Source organism: Sus scrofa, chromosome 13, assembly GCF_054392235.1.
Source record: "Sus scrofa isolate SSC_HxYL_T2T_F1_AM1 chromosome 13, Sscrofa_HxYL_maternal_Yorkshire_Landrace_v2.0, whole genome shotgun sequence".
Taxonomy (NCBI): domain Eukaryota; kingdom Metazoa; phylum Chordata; class Mammalia; order Artiodactyla; family Suidae; genus Sus; species Sus scrofa.
In genome coordinates this window covers 42,968,546-42,996,327 of record NC_139395.1, presented here as the reverse complement: position 1 = coordinate 42,996,327, position 27,782 = coordinate 42,968,546, and the positions used below count along the sequence as shown (strand labels likewise).

The 27,782-nt window shown below is 47.2% G+C and overlaps 1 protein-coding gene and 1 long non-coding RNA gene across 2 annotated transcripts in view; one reads left to right on the top strand and one right to left on the bottom strand.

Moving 5' to 3' along the window:
- The first annotated feature begins 363 nt into the window (after positions 1-363).
- LOC146397290 (uncharacterized) overlaps positions 364-27,782 on the top strand; it is a 30,166-nt gene continuing 2,747 nt past the window's right edge. Inside the window, exon 1 of the long non-coding RNA XR_014822930.1 lies at positions 364-629. This is a non-coding gene — a long non-coding RNA (uncharacterized LOC146397290). The remainder of the gene's footprint in view (positions 630-27,782) is intronic.
- CLEC3B (C-type lectin domain family 3 member B) lies at positions 17,140-26,769 on the bottom strand. The gene is made up of 3 exons (XM_005669451.4): positions 26,589-26,769; positions 22,506-22,604; positions 17,140-17,702 (listed from the first exon to the last, which is right to left on the bottom strand). The coding sequence occupies exons 1-3, from the start codon at positions 26,695-26,697 to the stop codon at positions 17,302-17,304; spliced, it is 609 nt and encodes a 202-aa protein (XP_005669508.1). The 5' UTR covers positions 26,698-26,769; the 3' UTR covers positions 17,140-17,301.

Sequence of the window (27,782 nt, the reverse complement as noted above, 5' to 3'; positions counted from 1 at the left end):
GAACAGACAACCTCATAGTTCTAGGCCCCATTTAGTGAGGGAATCACCCTTTCTCTAAAACAGTTGTAAATTTCTAAAAACAGGCTCTGGCCAGTTCAGGGAGGTGGTTTGTGAGAAAGCTTCCCTTTTCCCATCCCTTTTGTGGGAAGCACCCCTGGATATTGGGTGCCCTCTGCATGCTCCATCTGGGGGTGGCGGGGGTCCAGACGCAGGTAGGGACATGATAGCTCCGAAGGCATCATGGTGGCACGGAGGCTCCAGAGGTCCTGCATGGGCACTTCCAATCTCGGGACCCCGGCTGGCAATCTCTATGCGGTCATTGGCTGGTATACCCAGGGCGTGGCCATGCGTGCCCCGCCCCGCAGTGTGAGTGGCCCCGCCCCAACAGGGCGAGTGAAGGGCGAGACTAGGCCGGGCGACTGCAGAACCCGCAGGGCGAAGCGTGGCAGCCCCAAGCACCCTCTTACCGCAAAGGGTCCCGACTGCGACTCAGGACCTTCCCAACACCTGCTGCGGGTACCACACAGGCCACCCACAGTGCGATGAATCTTGGCAAGAAACCTCAGCGGCCACACGGTGAAGGCTGAAGTTCGTATTTTCACACATCTGAACCTGATAACAATTAATTGGTGAGTAAAGCACACCCAGAGGGCAAAGCTCCTTCCGTTGGGGTCCCTAGCGGCCTGTGAGAACGGCTGGAAACTTTTTGTAACGGTGAGAAGTGGAAGGCTTGCTGGCAGGGTTGGGAAACGCGTGGCATCCCCCCATCCCCACCCGTTTCCAGCGGGGTAAGGCATGAAAGGAAGCCTAGGAAGGTATGAGTAGGCAGGAGGGGATAGGGCTGGTCAGGCACAGGTGGACCAGCCTGAGGCCTAGAAGGTGGCTGTGGGCAGCGGCCGGGGTTATGCTTTTAACCATGCGCCTAAAAACGCTTCTGGAAATCTCCTTGAGATGTGTCCACAGACATATCCTCTCTGGTCCGTTCCACGACTCACTCATCCTCTGCCGGAAGATTTCTCCTGCTGAGAGCCCTGGGGGCTTTTATGGCTCTCCCAGCGCATCGTTGTGGCAATAGGACCAAAAATGCGCCAGTCAATAAGAAAGCGAGAGAAAGACAAAAAGACAGTCAGAGAAAAGGAGAGAGAATGAGAGAAATGGCGGGAAGGAAGGCAGCGCCTCTCAAGCGCAAGGGACGGAAGAGCCTGAGGTTTACGGAATTCTCCTGGCTGCTGCTTGCCAAAGACGCTGTCGTGGAGTAGATGCTTATCTGGTCGCAGAAAGAATTCAGAAACGGAGTTCCCCTTGTGGCAGCGGAAACGAATCTGACTAGTATCCATGAGGACGCGAGTTCAATTCCTGGCCTCATTCAGTGGGTTAAGGATCCGGCGCTGCTGTGAGCTGTGGTGTAGGTCACAGATGCGGCTCAGATCTGGTGTTGCTGTGGCTCTGGCATAGGCAGGCAGCTGCAGTTCCAAATCATCCCCTAGCCTGGGAACTTCCATATGCTGTGGGTTTGGCCCTAAACACCAAAAAAAAAGGGTGGGGAGGGGGAATTCAGAAACAAGACAGGAGATTAAGAAAGCAAGGCGAGGATTTATTTAAGTGAGAGGCCTCTCTCAAACGGGAGAGCAGGCCTGATCAATGTGCTGAGTTTCTTTGGCAAGCAGGTCATGTGTGGAAATGTAGGGATGGAATGTTCTTCTAGGTCTCATTCCCTGATTTTCCTCCCAGCTCCACCTTCCAGAGAGGAGGAGGAATTCTTGTCCTTATTGAGTCTTGATTGGAGGTGTCATGGTGTCGATGCATGACGGGAACTTTTAAAAATTTTATCGAAGTATCATTGATTTACAATGTTGCCTTCATTTCTGCTGTATACCAAAGTGATTCACTTACACATTATATATATATTATTTTTCATATTCTGTTCCATTGATTTATCACAGGATACTGAATATAGTTCCCTGTGCTAACCGTAGGACCTTGTTCATTAGCCATCCTGTATATAATAGTTTGTATCTGCTGATCTCAAATGCCCAATCCTTCCCTTCCCCCCCTTCCTGTTTCCATCCCCGCTTCCAGCAATCACAAGTCTGTTCTCTAAATCTGTGTATCTGTTTTTGTTTCAGAGATATGTGATTTGTGTCCTATTTTGGAGTCCACATATAACATATCATATGGTATTTGTCTTTCTCTTTCTTTTTTTTTTTTTTTTTTTTTTTTTTTTTTTTTTTTTTATTTTTTTTTTTTTTAGCTGTGTAACATGGCATGGTTTTTTTCTTTTTTTTTTTTTTTTTTTTTTTAATTTTATTTTCCCACTGTACAGCAAGGGGGTCAGGTTATCCTTACATGTATACATTACAATTACAGTTTTTCCCCCACCATTTCTTCTGTTGCAACATGAGTATCTAGACATAGTTCTCAATGCTATTCAGCGGGATCTCCTTGTAAATCTATTCTAAGTTGTGTCTGATAAGCCCAAGCTCCCGATCCCTCCCACTCCCTCCCCCTCCCATCAGGCAACCACAAGTCTCTTCTCCAAGTCCATGATTGATTTTCTTTTCTGAGGAGATGTTCATTTGTGCTGGATATTAGATTCCAGTTATAAGTGATGTCATATGGTATTTGTCTTTGTCTTTCTGGCTCATTTCACTCAGTATGAGATTCTCTAGTTCCATCCATGTTGCTGCAAATGGCATGATGTCATCCTTTTTTATGGCTGAGTAGTATTCCATCGTGTATATATACCACATCTTCCGAATCCAATCCTCTGTCGATGGACATTTGGATTGTTTCCATGTCCTGGCTATTGTGAATAGTGCTGCAATGAACATGCGGGTGCATGTGTCTCTTTTAAGTAGAGCTTTGTCCGGATAGATGCCCAAGAGTGGGATTGCAGGGTCATATGGAAGTTCTATGTATAGATTTCTAAGGTATCTCCAAACTGTTCTCCATAGTGGCTGTACCAGTTTACATTCCCACCAGCAGTGCAGGAGGGTTCCCTTTTCTCCACAGCCCCTCCAGCACTTGTTATTTGTGGATTTATGAATGATGGCCATTCTGACTGGTGTGAGGTGGTATCTCATGGTAGTTTTGATTTGCATTTCTCTTATAATCAGCGATGTTGAGCATTTTTTCATGTGTTTGTTGGCCATCTGTATATCTTCCTTGGAGAAATGTCTATTCAGGTCTTTTGCCCATTTTTCCATTGATTGATTGGTTTTTTTGCTGTTGAGTTGTATAAGTTGCTTGTATATTCTAGAGATTAAGCCCTTGTCAGTTGCATCATTTGAAACTATTTTCTCCCATTCTGTAAGTTGTCTTTTTGTTTTCTTTTGGGTTTCCTTTGCTGTGCAAAAGCTTTTCAGTTTGATGAGGTCCCATGGGTTTATTTTTGCTCTAATTTCTATTGCTTTGGGAGACTGACCTGAGAAAATATTCATGATGTTGATGTCAGAGAGTGTTTTGCCTATGTTTTCTTCTAGGAGTTTGATGGTGTCCTGTCGTATATTTAAGTCTTTCAGCCATTTGGAGTTTATTTTTGTGCATGGTGTGAGGGTGTGTTCTAGTTTCATTGCTTTGCATACAGCTGTCCAGGTTTCCCAGCAATACTTGCTGAATAGACTTTCCTTTTCCCATTTGATGTTCTTGCCTCCCTTGTCAAAGATTAATTGACCATAGGTGTCAGGGTTAATTTCCAGATTCTCTATTCTGTTCCATTGGTCTGTCTGTCTGTTTTGATACCAGTACCACACTGTTTTGATGACTGTGGCTTTGTAGTATTTCTTGAAGTCTGGGAGAGTGATGCCTCCTGCTTGGTTTTTGTTTCTCAGGATTGCTTTGGCGATTCTGGGTCTTTTGTTGTTCCATATAAATGTTTGGATTGTTTGTTCTAGTTCTGTGAAAAATGTCATGGGTAATTTGATAGGGATTGCATTGAATCTGTAGATTGCTTTGGGTAGGATGGCCATTTTCACAATATTGATTTTTCCAATCCAGGAACATGGAATATCTTTCCATTTTTTTACATCTTCTTTGATTTCTTTGATTAAGGTTTTATAGTTCTCGGCATATAGGTCCTTTACCTCTTTGGTTAGGTGTATTCCGAGGTATTTGATTTTGTGAGGTACAATTTTAAAAGGTATCGTATTTTTGTATTCCTTTTCTAATGCTTCATTGCTGGTATACAGAAATGCAACTGACTTCTGAATGTTAATCTTATATCCTGCCACTTTGCTGAATTTATTAATCAGTTCAAGGAGTTTTGGGGTTGAGTCCTTAGGGTTTTCTAGGTATAGAATCATGTCATCTGCATACAGTGACAGTTTGATCTCTTCTCTTCCTATATGGATGCCTTTGATTTCTTTTGTTTGTCTAATTGCTGTGGCTAAGACTTCCAAAACGATGTTGAAGAGCAGTGGTGAGAGTGGGCATCCCTGTCTTGTTCCAGATTTGAGTGAGAAGGCTTTCAGTTTTTCCCCATTGAGGATTATATTTGCTGTGGGTTTATCATAAATGGCTTTGATTATATTCAGGAATGTTCCCTCTATACCCACTTTGGCGAGGGTCTTGATCATGAATGGATGTTGAACTTTGTCAAATGCTTTTTCTGCATCTATTGAGATGATCATATGATTTTTGACCTTTTTTTTGTTAATGTGGTGTATGATGTTGATTGATTTGCGTATGTTGAACCATCCTTGTGAACCTGGGATGAACCCAACCTGGTCATGGTGTATAATTTTTTTGATATGTTGTTGGATTCGGTTGGCTAAGATTTTGTTGAGAATTTTTGCATCTATATTCATCAATGATATTGGGCGATAGTTTTCTTTTTTGGTGGTATCTCTGCCTGGTTTTGGAATGAGGGTGATGGTGGCCTCATAGAATGTCTTTGGGAGTATTCCTTCTTCTTCAACCTTTTGAAAGAGTTTAAGGAGGATGGGCACCAATTCCTCTTTATATGTTTGATAGAATTCACCTGTGAAGCCATCTGGTCCTGGGCTTTTATTTGTAGGGAGTGATTTTATGACCTCTTCAATTTCATTTCTGGTGATTGGTCTGTTCAGTTGGTCTGTTTCTGCTTGATTCAGTTTTGGCAGGCTGTAAGATTCTAGAAAATTGTCCATTTCTTCCAGATTGTCAAACTTATTGCCATATAGTTGTTCATAGTATTCTCTTATGGTTTTTTGTATTTCTGCTGTATCCGTTGTGATTTCTCCTTTTTCATTTATAATTTTGGTGATTTGGGTTCTTTCTCTCCTCTTTTTAGTGAGTCTGGCCAGGGGTTTATCAATTTTGTTCACCTTTTCAAAGAACCAGCTCTTGGTTTTATTAATTTTCTCTATTGTTTTTTGAGTCTCTATTTTATTGATTTCTTCTTTGATCTTTACAATTTCCTTCCTTCTGCTGACTTTAGGACTTCTTTGTTCTTCTTTTGTCTTTCTCTTTCTGATTTACTTAGTTTAGTATAATAATCTCTAGGTCCAACCGTGTTGCTGCAAATAGCCTTATGCCTTTTTTATGCTGAGTAGTATTCTACTGTAAATATTTACCACATCTTTTTCGAAGGAGACTTATCTGCAAGGCTAATTTTATTGTAATGAGAGCATAATGAGAAAAAGGTTACATTTGGAAGCCAGAGAGTACCACCTTTTCCACCTTTCTTTGTCTACCTCCAGGACAACTATCATCCCAAAATGTGTGGTTTCCTCTCAGTCCAGAAGTTCCTGCTTTTCTTTGTTTGCCCAAGGACACCCTGTTGTTTACAAAATGGATGGCTTCCTGCCATTTGCCCCATGTTTCCCTTTTTCTATTCATATCTAGTTATCTTCCTGCTGGCACCTAGTGGGTAGAGGTCAGGGATGTTGCTAAACATCTTAAAACACTCAGGACAGCCCCCATAACAAAGAATTATCTGGCCCAAAACGTCAGAAGTGCCAAGGATGAGAGAGTCTGCCCCGTTGATCCTCTCCATCCTTTTGCAAGGAGGCTGGCAGCATGAGTAACTTAAATGGGCTTCGTGGGAGACCCCAGGGTCTGAGACCAGCCCCACAGCAGTAAAGCTACATCTAGCCATCTCCTATCAGTAGGCGTTTCACAGGAATCAAGCAACCAGAGCCTCTTTCCTATTTAAATAGCAATTTCTTATTTAATGCATGTCCCAGACCCCCAGTAGATTTCCAAAGACATAACTGAAACACACAAAATCTCTTATGTAAGTTTAGAAATTCTCATGTTAGAAAGCAAGATGCTTTAAAACTTGATCCCAAGCAACATGCTTTATATGCAGTCACATCTGAGAGCGATGCACCCACGCCTGCCCTGACATTCTGTCAGTTGTATTTAGAATGTAACTTGAAACTTTCCTAGCCCTTCATGCTTGAAATCTACTGAGTTGGTGGGACAATCCATAGAAAATTTTCTTGTAAACTTTGAGTTAGCAATGGTGGCTCAGTGGGTTAAGGATCTGGCATTGCCTCTGCTGTGGCTTGGGTTGCTGCTATGGCATGGGTTCAGTCCCTGGTCCCAGAACTTCCACATGCTGCAGATGTGGCAAAAAAAAAAAAAAAAAAATTGAGCTTGCTTCTTCTCCTCCCCATTGACCTCTTTATGTTTTGTGTCCCATCCAATATAACAAGCAGCACTAAAGGAATCCGCTGAAGCACAGCAGATGTTAGAAGAGGCTCTAAATTGAAAGAATGGAAACTTAGATTCCCATCTGTGTTCACTTAGTTTTAAGGTATGTGTTAGCACTGAGCATCAGAGAGGCAGGTGACTCTGTCCTCAGCTGTAGGACATGGACATAAAAATGACAGCACGTGGAGTTCCTGTTGTGGCTTGGTGGAAACGAATCCAAGTAGTATCCATGAGGACACAGGTTTGATCCCTAGCCTTACTCAGTGGGTCTGCTGTGAGCTGTGGTATAGCCTGCAGACTCAGCTCAGATCCCATGTTGCTGTGGCTGTGGTGTAGGCTGGCAGCTGCAGCCCTGATTCGACCCCCAGCCTGGGAACCTCCATATGCCATGGGTGCAGCCATGAAAAAAAAAAAAAAGACAGCACAGTGTTAAGTGTACTTATGCCCCCTTCCAGGCTCCAACCTCTTGTGTGCCCCAGTCTGACACAGCTGCACTGCCTGGTCCTACTGTGCTGAGCTGCCTTTCAGCTGGATTCATCCAGTGAAAAGCACCTGCAAAGTTGGGAGGATGGGCTATTTCTCCCAGCCCCACTCTGTGCTTGCATCTTCTCTGTGTGGCTGTGTCCCTTCACACAGAGATCTTGTCCAGTGTGTACCTGCTTCATGGCTCCAGATGCACTGTTTGCTTCCCTGGCCCTTCTGTCTTGTGCCTTCTGTCATGGCTAGCCTCAGAACATCCTGCCATCCCCTGTTTGTTTGCCGATAGCGTCCCAGCTCTGTAAATACGGGGTCCTCACTTTGCATAGTAGTTTTAAATGTAAAAATGACCATGCAGAACAACCTTAATAATCAGTGGGAAGAAAATATGATTGTTCTGTGACCTTTCAAAATGTTTGTCAAAACACTGAAGCCCTCTTACTATTGGTAAGGGAAAAAGTAGTAAAAATTAATATTAAATACACTAATTTGAAACCTTAAAAACATTGAGGGTGAAAAGTATTTCTTCATAAAAGTCTTACCAAGAGTGGTTTGAGCAGTGCTTGGCTGCACCTCCTTGTCATATATCTTAATACAGAGTGAGGAGTTCCTGGTGTGGCTCATCGGAAATGAATCTGATAACATCCATGAGGGTGCAGGTTCGATTCCTGGCCTCGCTCAGTCGGTTAAGGATCCAGCATTGCCATGAGCTGTGGTGTAGGTTACAGACACAGCTCAGATCCTGAGTTGCCATGGCTGTTGTGTAGGCCGGCAGCTGTAGTTCTGATTCAACCCTTAGCCTGGGAACCTCCACATGCCATGAGTGTGGCCCTAGAAAGACCGAAAAAAAAAAAAAAATACGAGTGAACTTCTTTTCTCTGCCATGGCCAGTTGACATAATAAGTTTGGATCAGCTGCCAACATTTTATCTTTTTTACTTTGAGTCTCATAGAATATCTCTGAGAGGTCTCTTAATGAAGGTTTTGCTGGCATCACTTTCTCTGGGATATCTTCATGACTTTCATCATTTTCTTTCCTTATTCATTTATGTATTAAGTTTGCCTTCCCTAAGTTCCTCCAGCTGTATATCCAGAGTCTTCAATGCCTGCACTATCAACACTTCTACCATCAACTTCTTCTTCTGTAACTCCACCCATGTTCTATTCATATTTTACTTCCAGCATTATCACTTTGCATTTCTTTGTTGCATTTTCATCCTTATTGGCCAGTAAAAAAGGTACATGGGCTTATCGTTGGGAGACAAGGAAGCAACACAGCCACACACTTTGCTGTCTGTGCATGAAGTGACTAACAGATGTGCAGTGACCAGTCACCATAGGCTTTGACTGAGGTGACATGATTTCATGATCAGGCTGTGTATCTGTTATCTATGTAATGATTTCTGGACTGAAGAGCTAGCTGTCCAGTTAATTATACTTTAGAAACTGCAGACTTTTGCAGTAGCTCACAGCTTACACACCAATGTCACTGAAATTTTAACTACCTTATTGGGAGGACTGATGTTATTTAACTGAAATAATGGAAATTATTGATCACTGTAATTCATGCATATCAAAGCTGTACAAATTGAGGACTGCCTATAGGCCTTTAATTATAGTTCTTTGATCTACCTGAATTGGATTCTGCTTCCTTCTGGGAACGTAAATGATACAGGGTGCAACTAACTCCCCAAAGGAGTGGAAAGAAAAAGCTTCGCAGAATTCAGCCAAGGTCTGCCAAGATATGCCCTGTGGCTTTTAACTCAGGTCCAGCAATCAATGATTCTCCTGTCCAGGTATAGACAGGCAGGAAGGCACCTGAGATGGAATAGCCTTCCAGGTCCAGGCTCTTCAAGGAGTGGGCTGGCCTTTGAGATAGTGTTACAGCAGATACCCAGCAGCCCTGTGCTGCAGCGTATCAGCTCTGGCGACAGCCCTGTGGCTGTAGTGTACCAGCTCTGGCAGCTCTGTGGCTGCAGTGGATCAGCTCTTTGACCCGGTGAGAAACCAAGCGAGCACTCGGAGAGTTGGAGAACTCAGGTTTATTACGCCGGCGGGCTCAGAGGAGATCAATCTCCAGAGTCTGAGCCCGGAAGAAGGGTTTCACAAGGCTTTTATGGGCTACGTCTTCCGGGTCCATGCTTGGCTAGTTGGACCGGAGTGATGTCAGGCAAGGTAGTAGATGCGGAAACAAATTTACAGAAGCAGATGTGGGGGGGGGGGGGGCAGTTGGCTGGACTTTGCTTAGTCATCATGGCTGGGGTCTCTCCTTTCTACATTTTTGTTGGGACATTTTCTCCTACAATAGCTGGTGCAAAACTAAGGCTGAGACACCCATGCTTAGGAATTAGGAATTTGTTGAAAGGAATAAAGGCTTGACCCAGCTGCACAATTGAAAATAAACTTCTACTGAAAGGCCCATGGCAGCAAGTTTTTGGGAACCAGATGAATGAACCATCATTACCCTTTCAAGATTTCTTAAATCTCCTGCCTACTCGCCTTTAGTTCCCTCCCACTTTCAGGCTTTGGGTCTGCGATGGCTCTATGGCACAAACTGCTGGTCACTTACCACTTGCCCCTTCTGCCTTAAAGAAGTTTAATTTTATATGAGGTGTAAAAGTACCTGCCTAAACGGTTGTACTTCTCAGCCTTTCTTGCAGATAGACATTTGACAAAGTTCTGGCCTGTAAAATATAAGAAAAAGTTTTTTAAAGGAAGCTGACTGGACCTTTCCTGCCCATTCTCCCTTTTCTTTTACTTCATTCCTACAATGTGGATAATGATGGTGGAGCTCCAACAGCCATCATGGACCACGAGGTGACCTCAAAGATGGAAAGCCCACACTAGCATGGTAGGGTGGGAAAATAAAAGGAACCTTGAATCCCCTGTGACCATAGAGATGCCATACCAGCATTAGAATACCTGCCTCCAGACTTTGGCCTTATTTAAGGGCCTGCTATTTTGAATTTTTCATTTTATGCAACCAAATCTAATCCTCACCGATAAACATTCCTACTGAAATCAACCTATCATACCAAGTCCTTCAAGTCAAACCTCTACTTCCTTTCAAAATCATCGTAAAACAGTAACCAAACAGATTGTAGCCAGGTTAGTCCTGGTTAGTGTGCATGGTACCACTGGTCAATGCTTCGAATGTAGGAAATTCAGACTGAGGCAGACCATGAGGGGAGATACCATGAACCTGATGGATTTCTTCCCCAGTCCTAACCTAGTAGGCATGTAGCTTTATCTAAGCCAGTGGCTCTCAATCACTATAGGTTGGAATCACGTGGAAAGCTTTAAACTCTCCCAGTGCCTCGTCCTCCTCCCCAGAAGTTTTGATTGATTCAATTAGTCTACAGTGAAGACTGGCCATTGGGCTTTTTAAAGTATCTCAGGTGCTTCTAATGTCTTCCTTGGGTTTGAGAACCACTGACCTAACCTTCAACTTGACCTGATCCATATTAGTTCAGATCCAATTACATTGCCAGACTATCTTTCCAAGAGAATTGTCTTTTCAGTATGATAATAGGTCACAATTGAGCTCATTGTGGCTTTTTCCTACCTAGGTAAAAGTCATGGCTTTTAATTATCTTTTATGTAAGGCAGTCTTATTTCCAAAGCTTTTTCATACAGTACCACTTTCTAATGGTCTTTAAAATTGTGTACCAAGTAGTGGGCTAGAGGCTTTACATATATTTAGTCTTCACAACAGTGGTGTGAGGGGCATCATGCCTTCTCTACAGATGGGGAAACAGTCAGAGAGTCATCCTAAGACTGGGTCACCATGGTCCCCAAGGGGTGGTCTTCTGCTCTCACTTCCCAGGGCACATCCTCTCATCACCCCAGAAAGCTGAATTGGTCTGTGGAGGCAGGGTGGATGAATGAAACCTAACATATAGGGATTCAAGGCCCTTTTCCAATGCCTTCTTTCATGGTCTTGGAGAGAATAATTCAGAGGGGATTTCAAGAGGCTGCAGTAACCACAGACAAGGTCTCCATGGTTGCTGAACATAAGAGGCTGAGAAATTGATCTCCATCTTGGTGTGTAAGCTTGGCTCTGATGCTCTGTTCTCCCATTCCAGTTGAAGAAACCATGGCAGAGATTGTGACTCCCCCATGGTCCCAGAACTAGAAGGTGGCAGATCTGGAATCCAAATCCAAGGTTTCTTCCAGGCCCTATTTCACTATCAATGACTAACTTCAACCTAATTTAAGGTTTTTCTGGTGAAACTTGGTGATGAATTGGAGGAAACACTAGTTTCCCACTTTGTATCTGTCCTAACTATTTGTCTTGCATGTCCTCATCTGAAAAACATTTTCCTACCAATCCTGCACAGTTGTTCTCCTAACAATGCAAAACAGGAGAGCTTCTCTCAGGGGCAAACCCAGCCCCATCCCTTTGTCTTCGAGCTCCTTAAAATGCCAGTCCCTCACCAGGCAGGTGGACACCTCAAAAGTAGGATCCAGGCCTCATGGCCCAGCTCCTAGCAGAGAACTTGGCCTTCAAAAGCACTCAGTACTTAATAGTTGGCTGTTTGGAGAAATGGTTTGCACAAAGCTCTTTCTACTAAGAAAGTGAGACTCTTGGGCTCATTCTCTTGCAAGCTATGTGACCTTGGCTGGTCACTCTTAACTTCCTTGTGCTCCGATTTTTTCATCTGAAGACTGCATTGATCTTTGAGATGTTTCTCCCCTGACTGTGTTCTCACATTGGATGAAACAGCAGTGCATTCTAGTGGAGAAGATGGTTAGTTGTTTTTTAGGTTGTGCCATGACTTCTAGCTTGAAAGAGAGACTCATAAACCATGCTCATTGATGAGTCACCCATGAAAAGCAGGTGAAGTAGAATCTTACATTAGGCTTCAGAAATAGCCCTGGAAATTTTGGGTGGAAAATGTGTTTTTACAAAATTCCCTACCAGCTGTCATAAACACATACCAGTGCTCATCTCTGTCAACTCTTTTTTACAAACCTTTCACAATCACATCATGAACTATCTAAAAACTTTCTTCAAGATTCAGGAAGGGAGTTCCCGTCGTGGCGCAGTGGTTAACGAATCCGACTAGGAACCATGAGGTTGCGGGTTCGGTCCCTGCCCTTGCTCAGTGGGTTAACGATCCGGCGTTGCCGTGAGCTGTCGTGTAGGTTGCAGACATGGCTCGGATCCCGCGTTGCTGTGGCTACAGCTCCGATTCAACCCCTAGCCTGGGAACCTCCATATGCCGTGGGAGCGGCCCAAGAAATAGCAACAACAACAACAACAAAAAGACCAAAAAAAAAAAAAAAAAGATTCAGAAAGGACTGGAGTTCCTGTTGTGGTGCAGCAGAAACAACACATCTGACTAGCATCCATGAGGATGCAGGTTCAATTCCTGGGTTCAATCCTCATCCTTGCCCGGTGGGTTAAGGACCTGGCATTGCTGTGAGCTGTGGTGCAGGTCACAGATGCGAGTCGGATCTGGCATTGCTGTTGTGTAGGCTGGCAGCTGTAGCTCTGATTGGACCCTTAGCCTGGGAACCTACATATGCTGTGGGTGTGGCCCTGAAAAGCAAAAAAAAAAAAAAAGATTCAGGAAGGACTGAATGTATATAAATTGTACATGGGCTTTGGAACTTAACAGACCTCTGCTAAAAATCCAGCTCATCCATGATGTTCTTAGATAAATTATCCTCCCTATGCTATACCCTCCTAAACTATAAAATAGGTTTAATAATACCTCTCTCCCAGGTTATTATGAATATTAAATGAGGCAGTTACTAGGTTGTCAGGACATAGTTAGGGTCTTATGGATCACTACCCATCAGGAATGCACAAATTGCTGCTTTTCATTGTTTTCATTAATATCTCCACTGTCTCTCAGAAAAGCCAAAATCAAAAGAAGAATGTGCCTGGAGGTTTAAGGCATCCAGGCCACATGAATGGATTATTGTTTTCAGCTGAAGCAAACATATGTATGTTTGTGGGAGGGAAGCTCACAGTCCGGGAGCCAGCTTGAACCAGGCTTCTTAGCTGTGCAGCTAGTGGTTATGCAGCAAAGGCTACATTTAGGGAGAGGGGAGAGATGAGAGGGGGATGTGGTGGGGAACCTTCTGCTTGAAGGGCAAGCAGAAGACTTGGGCCCAGCAGCAGCAGCAGAGCCGGAGAGGTAGGGATAGATGTGACATTTCCTCAGGAGGTAAAAATCATCAGGAGTTCTGATGACCTGGATCTCAAGCATGACAGACACTGAGGCACCTGTAATGCCTCACAAGTCTGAGGCTTGAGTGACTGGGAAGGTGGGGACCTCCCATGGAGATGGTGAACGCAGGAAGAGAAGCAGACTTGAGGGAGAGATACCAGGTTTTTCTGAAACATGGTGGCTGCATCCTAGGTGGCTGCGTCCACCATGCATCTGAATCTGTACCTCGATTCAAGGGAGAGAGAGAGAGAGTAGGGCTTATGGTCACTGCAGAAAGGGAGGTGTCCAGCTCAGGGGCCAAGCCACCAATCATCTGAATCTGTACCTCAATTCAAGGGAGGTACTCCTAGGTGGCTGCGTCCACCAAGCATCTGAATCTGTACCTCAGTCCAAGGGAGAGAGAAAGAGAGAGTAGGGCCTGTGGTCACTGCAGAAAGGCAGGTGTCCAGTTCAGGGGCTGAGCCTTGCTTGGACAGAGGAAACAACCACCAAACAGCTTTCTTTTCTGGAGAGAATTCTACAAAAGACATTCCCAGGGGTAGCTGGGCAGAATCCTGGACTCAGGAGTCTTGCAAGATCATCTAGGCCAAACCCCATTTTACAGATGAAGAAACCAGGGCCAAGATGCCCTGAAGGTCTTCTCCAGGATCCCACACCAAGGGTCACCTTGATCGGTCCCAGGCCTCCGTTTTTCTCACTGGGGCTTCTCCATCTGTACTTCTTCCCCTTAACTCTCCCTCCCCCTGGGATGAGGAGGCTGAAGAAGGCTGTAGGAATGGCCAAAGGCAGGAGGATTAGGGACAGAAGTGGCAGTGGTGTTGGGACAGAAAGGAGAGAGCAAGCCTCAGTTGGGGCCTGGGCCAGTGGCTGTAGCACAGTGATAAGGTAACAAGGGGACAGAGAAGGCCCCTTCCAGAACTGCCCCCTCATACTATTAAACAGGAATCTCTTAACTGGATGGATGGATTTTTCTTTCATTGGTTCATGTATCCTGGAACAAAGCAGGGCTCAGCATCAATATTACTCCCATCTGTCACTTTCAGAGTTGTAAATGTTGAGAAACGTGTTGAGATAAATAGGCTGGTGGCACTGAAAAGAGTGATGTCATTTAGTACTTGAACTTCTAAGATATAAATCAAAAGCACTGTATCATCAGAATCTATTTTGCATGGTCTATGAGCTGACACCTTGATTAGGCTCTTCTCAAAGGCTGTTGAGGGTGAAGAACTGGAAACCACTCATCTTGCAAAAGGAGTTTTTACCCAGTCTTCTGCCTCATCAACACTTAGACCAGTATTTCAAATTGTCCCTTTGGGATTCATCAAAGTTTTTTACACCCAGAGCAGCACATAGTAAAGAGGGAAATGGGTGATTGTGAAGAGGGCTGTACCATCAGTTCTGTTAAAGGGTACTGCAGAAGCTCAAGATCTATAACACAGTACTTTATCATTGTTTATATATGCCTTAGGAAATTCAAATTTTGGAGCCAGGACCAGGACTAGTGAGGTAAGTGAGACACTCAACTGAGATACAAATTTTAAGGAAGTGCCCACAAAACTCAGTGATCATGTTAAATAATATTTGACGCGATGTTTTAAAAAAATCAAAATTAATGCAAAATGATCCATGATATTAAAAAAACACACCAAAATTTAAAATAAAGACAAAATCCCAGGACAAGTGTACCCCACCTTGAAATCTGTGTTTAATATATGAGTGTTCTGTCTAAGGACTAGTAAGGATTCTCTTGCTCATACTGCCACCTGCTGCTGGAAGCAGGCAGTGCCACAGCAGCACCTCTCTACCAGGACCCACAATCAGGTACAGAGGCATGGTGCCCTCTTGTCAGCATCCACCCAGTGCAGGAACTTTGAAAAACCTGTGGCCACTTACATCTCACTTGGCCTAGGGCAAAAAGAGCACAAGACTTAGAGTTGCCAGACCGAGATTTGCGTCTCATTTTTGCTTCTCACTTGCTTAGCTATCTTAAAAAGCAATTGCATCATGGCTCTGAGCTTCAGTTTTTGCACCTATTATAGATCTCATTACCTCTAACTATATCTGTTGAATTACATGAGATGCTTTATGTGACAATGCCAAGCAGACTGATAGAAAGTTCACTGTAAGCTACCTCCCCCAGCCCAACCCACTTTCTTTAATCAAATCAAATCATCTTCAATTTATACTGAAGGCAAGACATACTAGAGGACAACCAGGAGAAAAAGTGCTGCAAAAGGTTGATGCCAAGACTCATGAAATAGGGAAGACCTCCCCTAGGGGTGTCACTAGAGCTGGGCCTAACATGGTTGGATGGGCCAGGTCATACCAGGAGCTGGCCAATAACCTCTTGGGGTCACTAGGCCATTTCTCTGATGTTTTATCTCAGGAAAATTCCAGTAACATGAGACAAGCATCACAGTGGTGGTGGAAAAGTCCAAAGGCCCTTGTAATCCTGGCTCTGCTGCTTACTATCTAATTGACCAGTTGAAGTCACTTAACTTCCCTGAGCCCCAACTTCCTTTTCTACAAAACTGGCATAAGAACATGCTTGTCTTGGAGTTCCCATCAGGGTGCAGCGGAAATGAATCCGACTAGGAACCATGAGGTTGCGAGTTCAATCCCTGGCCTCACTCAGTGGGTCAAGGATCCGGCATTGCCATGAGCTGTGGTATTGGTCGCAGACACAGCTCAGATCTGGCATTGCTGTGGCAGTGGCTTAGGCCGGTGGCTATAGCTCTGATTAGACTCCTAGCCTGGGAACCTCCACATGCCTTGGGTGTGGCCCTAAAAAGACCAAAAAAAAAAAAAAAAAGAACATGCTTGTCTTGGATGGATAAGACTAAATAAGACAGGAGTTCTCTTGTGTCTCAGCAGGTTAAGGATCTGGCAGTGTCACTGCAATCCTAGGCCTGGGAACTTCAGCATGCTGCTGGTGCAGCCACACACACACACACACACACACACACACACACAAGATTAAATAAGACGACATACTTAAAATTCCTGTGTTACAGTGGGCTTGACACATGGCAGCTGGTATTGCTGGTATAGAACTCTCTGTGAGAAGTGGAAGTGGGAAGGAGAGGGACACACCACTTGCCATGTTGGCAACTGTCGTATTTGTCTCCTGGATGGGTCCCCTTGTTGGACAAGAAGAGAGATAGGTGCAAATGTCCTCAGTGGGCAGCCTGTGCTCTCACTCCCTCCAAACCCCAATAGGACTCAAGGCACCCCAGGAATGGATCCCCAACAGGAGGGGGTCAGTGGCGGTGTCCCTCCCCTGGAGTTGGGGAGGGGCTTGCTGGGTTCCAACATGTGGAAATGGAGTCTACAGTAAGCCTGGAAATCTGAATTAAGGGCTGTAACTTAGATAACAATATTGTGTCCGTGTTCATTTCCTGACCTTGATAACAGTGCTGTGCTTATGTGAGAAAATGTCCTTGCTTTCAGGAAACACACTAAAGTATTTAGGGGTAAAGGGGCATCATGTCTACAATTTGCTGTCAAACGGGTCAGGAAAAAAAAAAGGATAAGTAAATATGGGAAAATAGTAATGTCTGGAGAATCTGGATAAAGGGGATACAGGAATTCTTATAACCTCTCTGTAAGTGGAAAATCATATGAAATATAAAGTTATTTAATTTTTTAAAAGGTAGCAGCAGTCCAGGGTTCCCGTGTCCTCCCTATTCTTTTCTTCTCCTTCCTCAGTGCGCCCAGCTCACTTTCCTCCACCACCTCCCTCCTCGCATCTTTCTATGGGCCCTCTCCCTGGACGACCAGCTGGTCTCCAGGACTCTCTTCTGCTCTGCTCCTCTGACCCAGCACACACCGCAGTCACTCTCCGCTAAGCTGCACCCACTTTATTTGCAAAAGAAGGCTCCCAGCGTGGCGGGGATGCCTGAAGGGAAAGTCCCAGCGCTGCTCCTCCAGCGGCTCAGGATCCTCCTCCTGCTCGCCCCGCCCCGGCCCCGGCCCCGGCCCCGCCCAGCCCCGCCCCGCCTCGCCCGCTACACGATGGCGAACTGGCAGACGTAGGGCAGCTTGTCCCGGCAGCGCTTGTCGAACCACTTGCCGTTGGCCGCGCCAGCCAGGGCGGCGCAGTTCTCCACCTTGCCGCCATCAGGCTGCGCAGTGATCTCTGTCTCCCAGTTCTTGTAGGCGATGTGGCCGCCGGTCATGTCCACCCAGGCGCCCTCATCCGCCATATCGTTGAAGCCCAGCCAGACCTCAGCCTCTGCGCCCACGCTCTGCCGTAGGTACTCGTACAGGGCATCGTTCTCCGAGCCTGTCTTAGGGGTGCCCAGGGTGCCCCCGCGTGAGATACAGTCCTCGCTCGCCTCGTGGAAAGTCTTCGCCTGGACGAAGGCCAGGAAGCACTTCATGTGCACCTTGGTGCCTTTCAGGCAGACTGGGAGGGGGAGAAAGGACTGTCACCCAAGAGCCAACATCCAGGGGCAGGCACGCCGTCCTCTATCCCATCCCTGTGCATCCTTCCTGCCCTGGACCGGCCTCAGACCCAGGACGAGGGCCGTGCTGTGGCAGGCGCTAAGGCACAGCTCAGAACCCCATTCAAGAGGTGGTGGTGCCCTGCTACTGGGATTGAGGTCAGCCCACTCAGTTGCAGATGACCCCTCCCTCAAGGTCACACTCCTTCCCTCGGTGCCACATCCAATGCCTGGGGGATGCTGAAGTGTCATGAGAGGGTGATCTCTCCCCCAGGCAGGATAATTCTGATAAATTCAGGCCTTGCAGCTTGGAGGTTCCACCGGGTGGCAGAGGCTGGCCTTGAGTCTGCACTGCCACTGGCTCCTCCTCTGCCCAGCCTGCTTCCTGCCCCTCCCTCCATGGATGTGGATCTCGCAGCTCTCCCTAATAAATGAACATTTGAGAGGAAGCCCAGCCAGAGCCATCTGCTCCGATCTTCTTCCAGCTGCGCACTCTCTATATCAAGAAGCTTGCAGGGCCAGAGGATCTGTGGACCCAGAGCCTAGACCACACTCGAGGTGCCAGGACCCCAAATCCCTGCAGGAGGGGCCCAAGCAAGCTCCCAGTGCCTGCCAGGGACCTCTTCCCCGGGCCAGTGTTCCTGATGGCTGGTTGGGGTGGGGGCTGGGAGGGTGGAGCTAAGACAGCCCCTTAGATGACAGAAGATGGCCCAGGTGGCCAGCCAGGACTAGGTCTCAGGCATGGAACTCTGAGGAGTCCAAGAGTTTTAAATTTGAATCTGGCCTCAAAGGTTGTGATGAAGTTATATATTTGGTCAATTTAGGAGGGTAGAATGTTTTTACTTAGCGGTTTACTCTTTAGCTTGTTTTATAACTTAAATGTTTAGGCAATTGGGTGTAAGCCTCTATTTGTCCTCTTGCTGCGGACTCCCAAAATGTTAGGGGTGGGTCTGCAACCCTTCCACCCACTCACCTACTCACTTAGTTACTTTCACTTAACACATATCACCACATCCCCATGGGCACCTGACACTCCTGGAACCCTAAATGCCAGGCCCGAAGCATTACAGACTGTCCCATGTCAGCCAGCCCTACCCTGTTCTGTGCTGCAGCTCATCCAAGGTGGGCTCCTTTGTCTTTCCCAGCCTGGCCCCCCACTACCTTTCCTTCCTGCTGGGGATGCTGGGACATGCTGCTTAGACCTCCATGCTGTGAAGGATTGATCACCCCACCTGATGGGAGCACTGCTGGGAGACACCCCTTAGCCGTTAGCCCCTTTTGGGGATTGCCTCAATAGAAGACAGCTCTGTCACCCACAGCATGGCCCCTTCCCAGAGAAGCCTGCACTCTGACTGACTGCAGAGCCCTCTTGCCCCAACTCAAGACAATTCTGAAGGGTCTTCCCATCATCAGGGCTTCCTCTGCAGTTGGCTGAGTCTTTCATTGAAACAGTGCACTCTGCCCACTCCTGCTTCCTTCTGTCTCTTCTTTCCCTAAGTGCTGGTCCTAGGGATGCTCCCTAATAAACCCCCTGCAGGCTAAACTCCACCTCAGGGCTGCTTTCTGGGAACCCCATCTGCAGTGCTCCCGCTAACATTGTTAGTCCTCAATAAGTGTTAAGTTCTTGGTGCCTTATCATCAATTTTGACATTTTGTCACTCTGGCCTATTCATGATCCCATAGCCCTCCTCCATGGCTTTGTTCCTGCCATGCCCTCTGCTTGGAATCCCTCCTTATCTTCCTACATGTGCTTTAAGTATTGCAATGAATACATTGATTCCATGAAGATATTGAGGCTCCCAGAGCAAGCCTCTAGCTGGGTCACCTCTGCCTCCTTGTGCCTGGCAGAGGCACACTGGGTGGGGACCTCACATGTGCTTGCTGATTGGGGGAGGACAGGGGAAGATGGCAGGAGGGGAGGTTTGCTCCTTTAATCCCTGATTCTCTCAACCCTTTGGCTAGTCAACAGAGCTCAGGAATGCTTTGGGTGGGGTTGCCAACAAGGTGATTTGCAGGTTATGGTAGTAAAGGAAAGGGTGATATGAAGGAGAAGTTCCCCAAGGAGACTGTGAACCTCTTGAGAATCAGCAGACATGGAGGGAGAGTTTGGATCTCATGCTCTGGTCTTTGCACAGGGAGGTCCCCACCATGTCACCCATCTCAGGGGGCAAGAGGCATCTGGGTTGCATCATCTTTGCACAAGCACAAAGCTTAGATATGAGGGAGATCTTAGAGTTTGCCCTGCAAATCCACCCTAAGTTCTTCCACTTTACAGATGAGGAAACTGAGGCCCTGAATGGCACTGTGCTTGTTTTATTTTTTAATTTTTCTTTGTCTTTATTTTTCTTTTTTTTTGTCTTTTTTTTTTTTTTTTGTCTTTTTAGGGCCACATTCACAGCATATGGAGGTTCCCAGGATAGGGGTCTAATCGGAGCTGTAGATGCCGGCCTATGCCACAGCCACAGCAATGCCAGATCTAAGCTGCATCTGCGACCTACACCACAGCTCACGGTGACACTGGATCCTTAACCCACTGAGCGAGGCCAGGGATCAAACCTGCATCCTCATGGATGCTAGTCAGATGTGTTTCCACTGAGCCATGACAGAAACTCCGCACTGTGCTCATTTTAAATATTCCCTCATGGCAGATATTGTCGGTTGACCCAACCAACAATCCTTCCCAACTGCCTTCTCCTTTCTCACTGTAGAGGCAGGAAAAGCATTCTTGCGTTGAAGCTATATATGATAGATATGGTCATTTAATAGAGCTTTGATCTATAGAATGGAAATGGAAGACCTTCATACTCCTGATAAATGGGACACATGTGGCTGGGCTAACCTTCTTCTTTCCTCCTTCTTGCCTTGAATGCACTCATGATGCATGGAGTGGGGGCAGGCATCTTGGGACCATGAGGTGAACAAAAACTTACAGCTACTTACTTCCAGATTCATCTTTTGTTTAAGCCACTGTTAGGTTTTCTGTTACTTAAAGCTAAAACATGGTAGACACTTCCTTTCTAGAGCCCCTTCCTGCTAAGCAAGTTTCAGGGTCATGTGTTTGTCCTCCAACAAAATTTTACTGAGTATTGATACATTGCAAGCCCTGGAGACAAGGGCAATCAGGAACAAACATGACCCTGGTGTTCCTGGGGCTTATAGTCTAGCGAGGGAGGCAGATATAAATCAAGAAATGAATATGTCATTGCAAACTGCAATAAATGTGATAAAGGAAAGAACATCATTCTGTGAAAGCTGATAACTGAGGAGCCTAATTGAGATGAGAGATTAGAGACTCCCAAGACAGTGATGCTAGAGGTATTTATTATGTGGATCCTGGGGGAGCAGTTCAGGCCAGAATAGTGTGTACAAAGGCCCTGTGGTGAGAGGGAAAGAATGTGGCCCTTTACAGGAGCAGAAGGATGGCCAGTTTGAGGGAGTGTGTGAAAGCTCCCCAACGAAAAGGATCTTGGGAGTTTCTGAGGAGGCAAGAGGAGAGGGGAGGGGCCAAGACCCAGAAGATGGATGCACCTTGGTCAGAGAAGCATCAGATGAAAGTGTAGCTATGGCAGAGAGGTTTGTAGATTTCCTAGGAGGAGCCAAAGTGATTGTCAGATGATGCCCTGAGAGGCAGCATAGCAGAGCCCGAAAGAGGACTCTGCTTATTTCAGCTGCTGCTAAGATATGCAGTTTCTCCTTGGAAAATGGAGGTGAGGTTCTAGTATAATAGGTCCATGGTATGGGTTTTCTGTGAAGAATGAGTGAATGAACACAAAGCACTTCAGGCAGTGCCAGGCATGTAGCAAGCTCACGTATGTTACCTAACACTGTTAGTCTGTATTCTGTGTTCTCCAGACAAGGTCACCAAGGAGTGGGTAAGTCTGAGATGTGGGAAAATGGAGATGACATGAAAGGAATTTGGTGGAGAAAAAGAGAAAACGGGTTGCCCAGGCAGGCTAGCCAGGCAGTGCTGGGGCAGATGGCTGTGAGCTGACTGTGTTCCCCTGGCTCTGCAGCCGTGTGTCTCATTCATCCTGACTTGGCTTGTTTGTGCAGAACCAGGGAGCCCAAAGCCTACCTTTCCTCACACCTAGCATGCACTGTGCAGGCTGCTTCCATTCCAATCCTAATCTGCAGTAACATGGGCAATGAACAGAACCTCTCTGTGCCTCAGTTTCCCCTCTTTAAAATGGATATGATACATCCTGCTTCAGTGTAATGATGGTGATTAAGAGTGACAGTGTCTGCAAAAGTTCCCATGTGGTGCAGTGGGTTAAGGATCTGGTGTTGTCACTCCAGTGGCTTGGGTTGCTGCAGTGGTGCGGGTTTGATCCCTGGCCTGGGAATTTCCACAGGTATGGCCGAAAACAAACAAACAAAAAGACAAAAGTGACAGTGTCTGTAAAGCTGCTGACACACAGAGGGTGAGGCTAACATGGACTTTAGGGCTGTAGGGGCTGGCTGAGCAGAGGGTTTCCTGGGGGCTCACTAGTGGAGCCTCTGCTCCACAGAGTACTCCAAGGTTCTCACTTCCAGGGGTAATGCATTCTTGTGGGAGAGCTTATTATCCTTTGGGGATGTCGCTGTTTCTGCACATCAGGGGCTCTTCCTGAGAACAAGCAAGGTGAGGAGGGGGCTCCCTGAACCCAGTGCCAGGAGCCAGCCAGGGCCACGATGCTGGCTGGAGGATATAGGCAGATTGCTGGCTGCTAGCCTGAGCCCATCTGTCTGATGCACCTCTTCCTGGAGAGGCCACCCTGTGTACTCACCCGTCTGCAGGGCCTGCTGCTCCTTCAGCAGGGCCACCTCCTGGGCCAGAGTGTCCAGCTGGGTCTTGAGCTCCTCAAGTATCTTTGGGCTTGCGGCATCTAGGATGATGTCAGAAGGAGGTGGAGATAGTCACAAACATGTGAGGAAGGCAGTGGGAGTTGGGGCAGGGTAGGGCCTGAGAAGGTGTCAACCACAAGCGGACAGGGGAAACGGCTAGCCTTGACCTTGATGTCTTGGCATATTCTCTATGTGTCCCTGCTGGCAGTAGTCTAAGTGACTGCTCGAGATTTTCATTTTGCATGAGGACCATCTTTCACTTGCTCTTCCTAAAGTGAGAGCTGTACTGCATTGTTGAGGAGGGTTGCCAGGATCAGATGGGGTTGAATTGGCAGTGGCAGGGTAGAAGGTGCAGGCAGAGCCTTCAGTGACCCCAAGCCTCCTTCCCAGCTCCAGAGGAGAATAGAGCACAGGAATCAGGGCCATGGGCCCTCAAGACCTCCCAGGTTCACTTCCCCAACCTAGAGGAACAGGACATGGAACAGAAGGGCAGATGTTCCTGCCTGGGGCCAGGGGCTGCAGCATGGGTGAGTGTGTGCATGGGCTCTGAGCTTGCACAGATGTTGGTGACCAGGGCAAGTTGCTCAGCCTCTCTGAATCCACTATCCTCATCTGTAAAGTGGAATGATAATAGTCTCACCTCTGAGAACTCTGAAGAAGACTAAAAGACTAAGAGAAATAAAGCATGTGACCAGCACTTGGCTTATAATCACTGCTTATGATGTGGATAGTGTGTCTCTTTTATTCCACAACTGATTCACCAACAGGAAACTGAGGCCAGGCTGAAGCAACTTGCCTAGGGTGACAGAGCCAGCAGCCGGCAGGGCTGGCCTGAATCCCAAGTCCACATGGCTCCATGCTTGTTCTCCCCACCTCTGGAATGGCAACAGATTCCTAACATGAGCCTTCCTGAGCACGAAGTCCCATTGGGAGCTAGTTATGCATGAGAGGCAGATGGGAGACGTCTTTCTCTGTGTAAGTTGAGACCTCACTGGGTGGACCCCAGTCTTTCTGAAAACCCAGGGGCTTCAGGAAAGGCTGAGCTCAGCTTGGGTAGAGGGCGGGGAAGCACATCCATGGTCCATTTGGCTGCATAAAGTCCGAGGTATGAGGGGTGACATCAGACCTCTGTCCACCCCAGTGCTTTTGCAGGGGAATTGTAGGAAGCATGCAAGCAAGAACTGTACTGGCATATACAGAATTTCATGATGTAACTTATCAAACATGAGGAAATTAACGCCTAGATGAGCAAGGCAAAAAAAGGAGCTTTTAGAGCTGGCAGACAAGCTTAACTGGGTTATGTGTGTCTTGAGCTGGGCCTCTGCCTCCGTGGTTGATGGCACTTGCGTACGCAGTCACATGATACAGCAGCATAGGGTGCTGTGTAAGGTTGCACAAGTCAGATGCTGCACAAGGGCACTCAGCTCAGGGGACAACCGGGGCCCATGTACAGCCCCTAAGCCTTGCCCTGGCCATGCTGTCTGACCGGACCGGAGAAAAGGCTGCATGTCTATAATTTGTCAGCTAAAAGTGGGGGGGGCTTTTGTGACTTGCACCAAGGTGCCTGGGTATACAAGGGGCCTTCCAGGAACTGGCCAAGAAGCAAGGCGCTAACAGAGCTTCACTGAGGAAGGTGTGGGCAATGGGGGCATTTCTGCAGCTCTGGGCTAGGAGTTGGAGCCCTTGTGCTGCCCCTCTACCTCTGAGCCTGATTCCTGATGCATGTTTTTGAAGTGGATGTTTTCCAGGTCCCAGGCCCCTGTTCCAAGGGTCTGTGACCCCCTAAGAGGCAACCCTGCCCATCTGAGCTCCTCTGCCAGGTGTGGCCATATAGTTCCTGGAGCTTTAGCCACCCGAGCCCTCCCTGCCTCACCTCTGGCTGACCTGTACAGCCAGCTCTGGCCACATCCCGCACAACACATGCAGGGGTGTAGTGCTTGCTGGCCTTTCCTCCCCCCGCCCATTCCACCAACTCATTCTCCACCACGCGGCAGCCACCAAGGGGTCTCCTCGGGCAGGACCATCTCTCCTCTGGGCTCCCTCCCCAACTTTTGTGTGCTGGTCCCTACGCCTAGATTGTTCCTGTAATTCCCAGTCTGGCTGCTCCCAGGAATCGCTGGAGGGAAAGGCAGATGCCAGGGCCCACCCCAGCACCCTGATCTAACGTTTCGGGGGGTGGGTCCCAGATGACACTGATGCCTCAGTGAGAACCACCACGGTTCTCAAATTGATTCACATCTTAAGAGCAGAGGCGGTGACCTTTGCTAGCGAGCTCTGCTCGTGTATTGGCCCTACAGGAGAAGGAGCTCTGTGAGCATTTGTTGTACAGGTGGGCAATAGGTGGAAAGGAGAAAAACCAAGCTAAAGAGGGCTTCAGCGAGAGGCAGGGCTGGACAGGGCAGCCCCCTTGCCCTGTCTGCTGTTCTGTGGGCCCCCAGAGCCCTGGACCTCCAGGGGCCACCTCCATGGAGACTACTTGGAGTCAGGGTTCAAGTGTGACAGGAGAGGACCAAGGCATTGTCTGATCCAACCTTCTTATCCACATGATCAGATACATGATTTACATGATTAAATAAATGCATACTAAGTCTTTGGTAAGCTTGAGAAATTAGCAACTAATTTTCACATTCAAAAATTCTATTATTTGCCTTTGGAACGGTGTATCCTTTACAAAGAATGTCCTTGGTGACAATTTTAGCTAATGTTGCTGGATACAACAGTGAGTGCTGTTGAGTCTGCTCTTTTTGATGAAAATTTTGTAGAAGGTAATATATACATAAAATTTTAAAAAATCCAAACAGTTCAAAATATCAAAATCTCCTTCCCAATCAAGTTAGCTCTCAGCTCCCCAGTTTTTCTTCCCAGAGGTAAAAATCACTGTTACTAACTCTTACAAAAGTTACTAAATCCTTCCCAAAAAATCCTGTGCATATACAAGTAAATGTATTTTTTAATAGAATTCTCTTTTTCTCAACAGTGTCAGCATAGTATTCATTCTGTTTTGAACTTTCCATTTTTTATTTTAGAACCTGAACCTTGGAAATGATTTCCTGTCAGTACCCAGATCCGCCCCATTCTGCACTGCGGCCTGTGGGTCTCCACAGTCCTCATGTGCCTTTATGTACACGGCCAGTCCCTGGCCAGTGGGCAGCTGTCCATTTACAGAGGGGGCTCAGAGAGAGGCCCGAGGATGGCTCAGCCCCCTTGCCTTGCCTCTTCTGTGCTCTTGGCCCCGGCCACCTGTTTCTCTGCCTAAATCAGCACTCTGATCCCCTGGAACTCACCCTCTCCTCGCCTCAGGGCCCTGTGGGGGGTGACAGCCCGTTTCATTGCCATGGCATTTCACTAATGTTGTCTCAACAGAGCCCGAGGTGACCTCACTGCAGGCGGGGCTCCAAGGGCAGGCCTTACTGAGGCCAAGGCTACCCAAGGACACCCCAAAGCCAGAGGCAACAGAGGGAGAGCAGAGCAGCCTCCGATCTCCTAGTCAGGGTTAGAAGGTTTTTACTTCCTCAAGGCCACGGTACACTACAGGACGGAGAATTAACTTGTTCCTTTTTTTCCTGTGTACCAAGTATATCCTATTTGCCAGGCACGTTGCATACTTTGTATCATTAAATGTATACATTTAACCTTTGAGCAAATGCCACAATCCTCTTTTTAGTTGAGTTATCCAAGGTTTGAAGATGACAAACAGAACCTGCCAGCACTCCCTGATGAGAGTCAGGCATCTCCAGAGCCAAAGGTTTGATTTCTTTTAAATACTGGGGCTGGGGGTGAGGAGTGGCTGTCACTTTAGGTGATCTATGTGGTTTTTTTCGATGGTAAGGGCCAGTGACCCTTAGAGTTCTGACAACTGCCCTTGCTGCTGGAGAACTCTCCCAGGCCCCAAGGGGTACTTGACTAAAGTTCCCTGGACTCATGGAGAGAGGGAAGGTGAAGGGAGGAAAGGAGCACGAGGACCAGCCCAGGAGAGGGTGACCAGCTCCCTGGAAGATGGGGAGGGGCCCCACTACCCCCCTTACCTTTCTTGGCATTTGCAGGCTTCTTGACCTTGGGGGTAGGTGTCTCAGCAGTGACCTGGGTCAGAAGGGAGAAGAGGCAGAGGAGCAAGTAGGGCCCCCAAAGCTCCATGCTGCTGCACCGGCTGGGACTACGGCTGCTGCTGCTCTTGCTGCCTGTGGTGGGCCTGGGTCAGAGAGCACTGTCAGCTGTGGCCTGGGCTGCACGTCTTAAGGCAGCAGCCACGAGGACCTCTGTCCAGGAAACCCTCCCAGACTTGGCTGCAGGAGTGCCAAGAAACAAAAACAAAGAAGAGCCTGCAAAAGGTCTGGGAGCCACAGCGCCTCACTGGCCGGGGAACACCCATCCAGCATCCTGGCTCCGCCTTCTGCAACAGTTATTATTTTCTAGGATTCTGAAAAACACATGCTAGTTGTCATAGCTCACATCTGCTGAGCAGATACCTTGGGCAGGCCCTCGGTCATGCTTTTCCCTGGCCTCACAGGGGCCTCGCATCAGCAATATGAGGAAAGTGCTGTAATTTCCCCATTTTACAGTTTAGGAAATGAGGCTCAGTGAGGTTAAGGGAGTCCAAGCTACCCGCTGTGAAGGGGAGCACCAGTATTTGACCCCAAGCACCGTGACTTCTAACAGTGATGCCACATGCCTCCTTAGTGAGCTGGGCTGACTGCTGGATTGTCTAGAATGTTTGCTGTGATTCTCTTGTGGTCTGTCCCTGTGCACTTAATGCATCTTTGGTTAAAAACACTTTCTGTTTTTCAACCATTCTATCCTGGAGCAGAGCTGACCACAGTGGGATGGAGCAGCCATGGTGCTCCAGAGTGCTGTCAGAGCTGCAGCAGGGATGATCCTGAGAGGGGCAGCCTGGTGTGGGGTGTCAGGACCCAGCAGGGTGGAGGGAGGCCCCCCAGGGCAGCAGAGGTCCTGCATGGAGTGTTGGAGTCCAAGTGAGGAGAAAAGGGAGTCCACGTGGGCAAGGGATGGTGGCAGATGTGAGACTGTTTATATAGGGGCACCCACTGAATAGGTACATCTGTTAAAGACCATGGAAGCCAGGTTTCTCATTGTCAGAAAAGGGAGGTACAAATAGAGAAAATCAGAATGGAAGAGTAAAGTTGGAGCTATTGGTGTACAATTGTGGACTTTGACATATAAAGAGGAATCGATAAATGTCGATGGAAATGTGCACATTACTC

Coding starts and splice junctions, on each gene's coding strand:
- CLEC3B (XM_005669451.4), bottom strand. CDS start 26,697: ATGGAGCTTTGGGGGCCCTACTTGCTCCTCTGCCTCTTCTCCCTTCTG. Junction 22,605..26,588: donor GCCTGCAAATGCCAAGAAAG/GTAAGGGGGGTA, acceptor ACATCATCCTAG/ATGCCGCAAGCCCAAAGATA. Junction 17,703..22,505: donor GCAGCAGGCCCTGCAGACGG/GTGAGTACACAG, acceptor TCCCCCTCCCAG/TCTGCCTGAAAGGCACCAAG.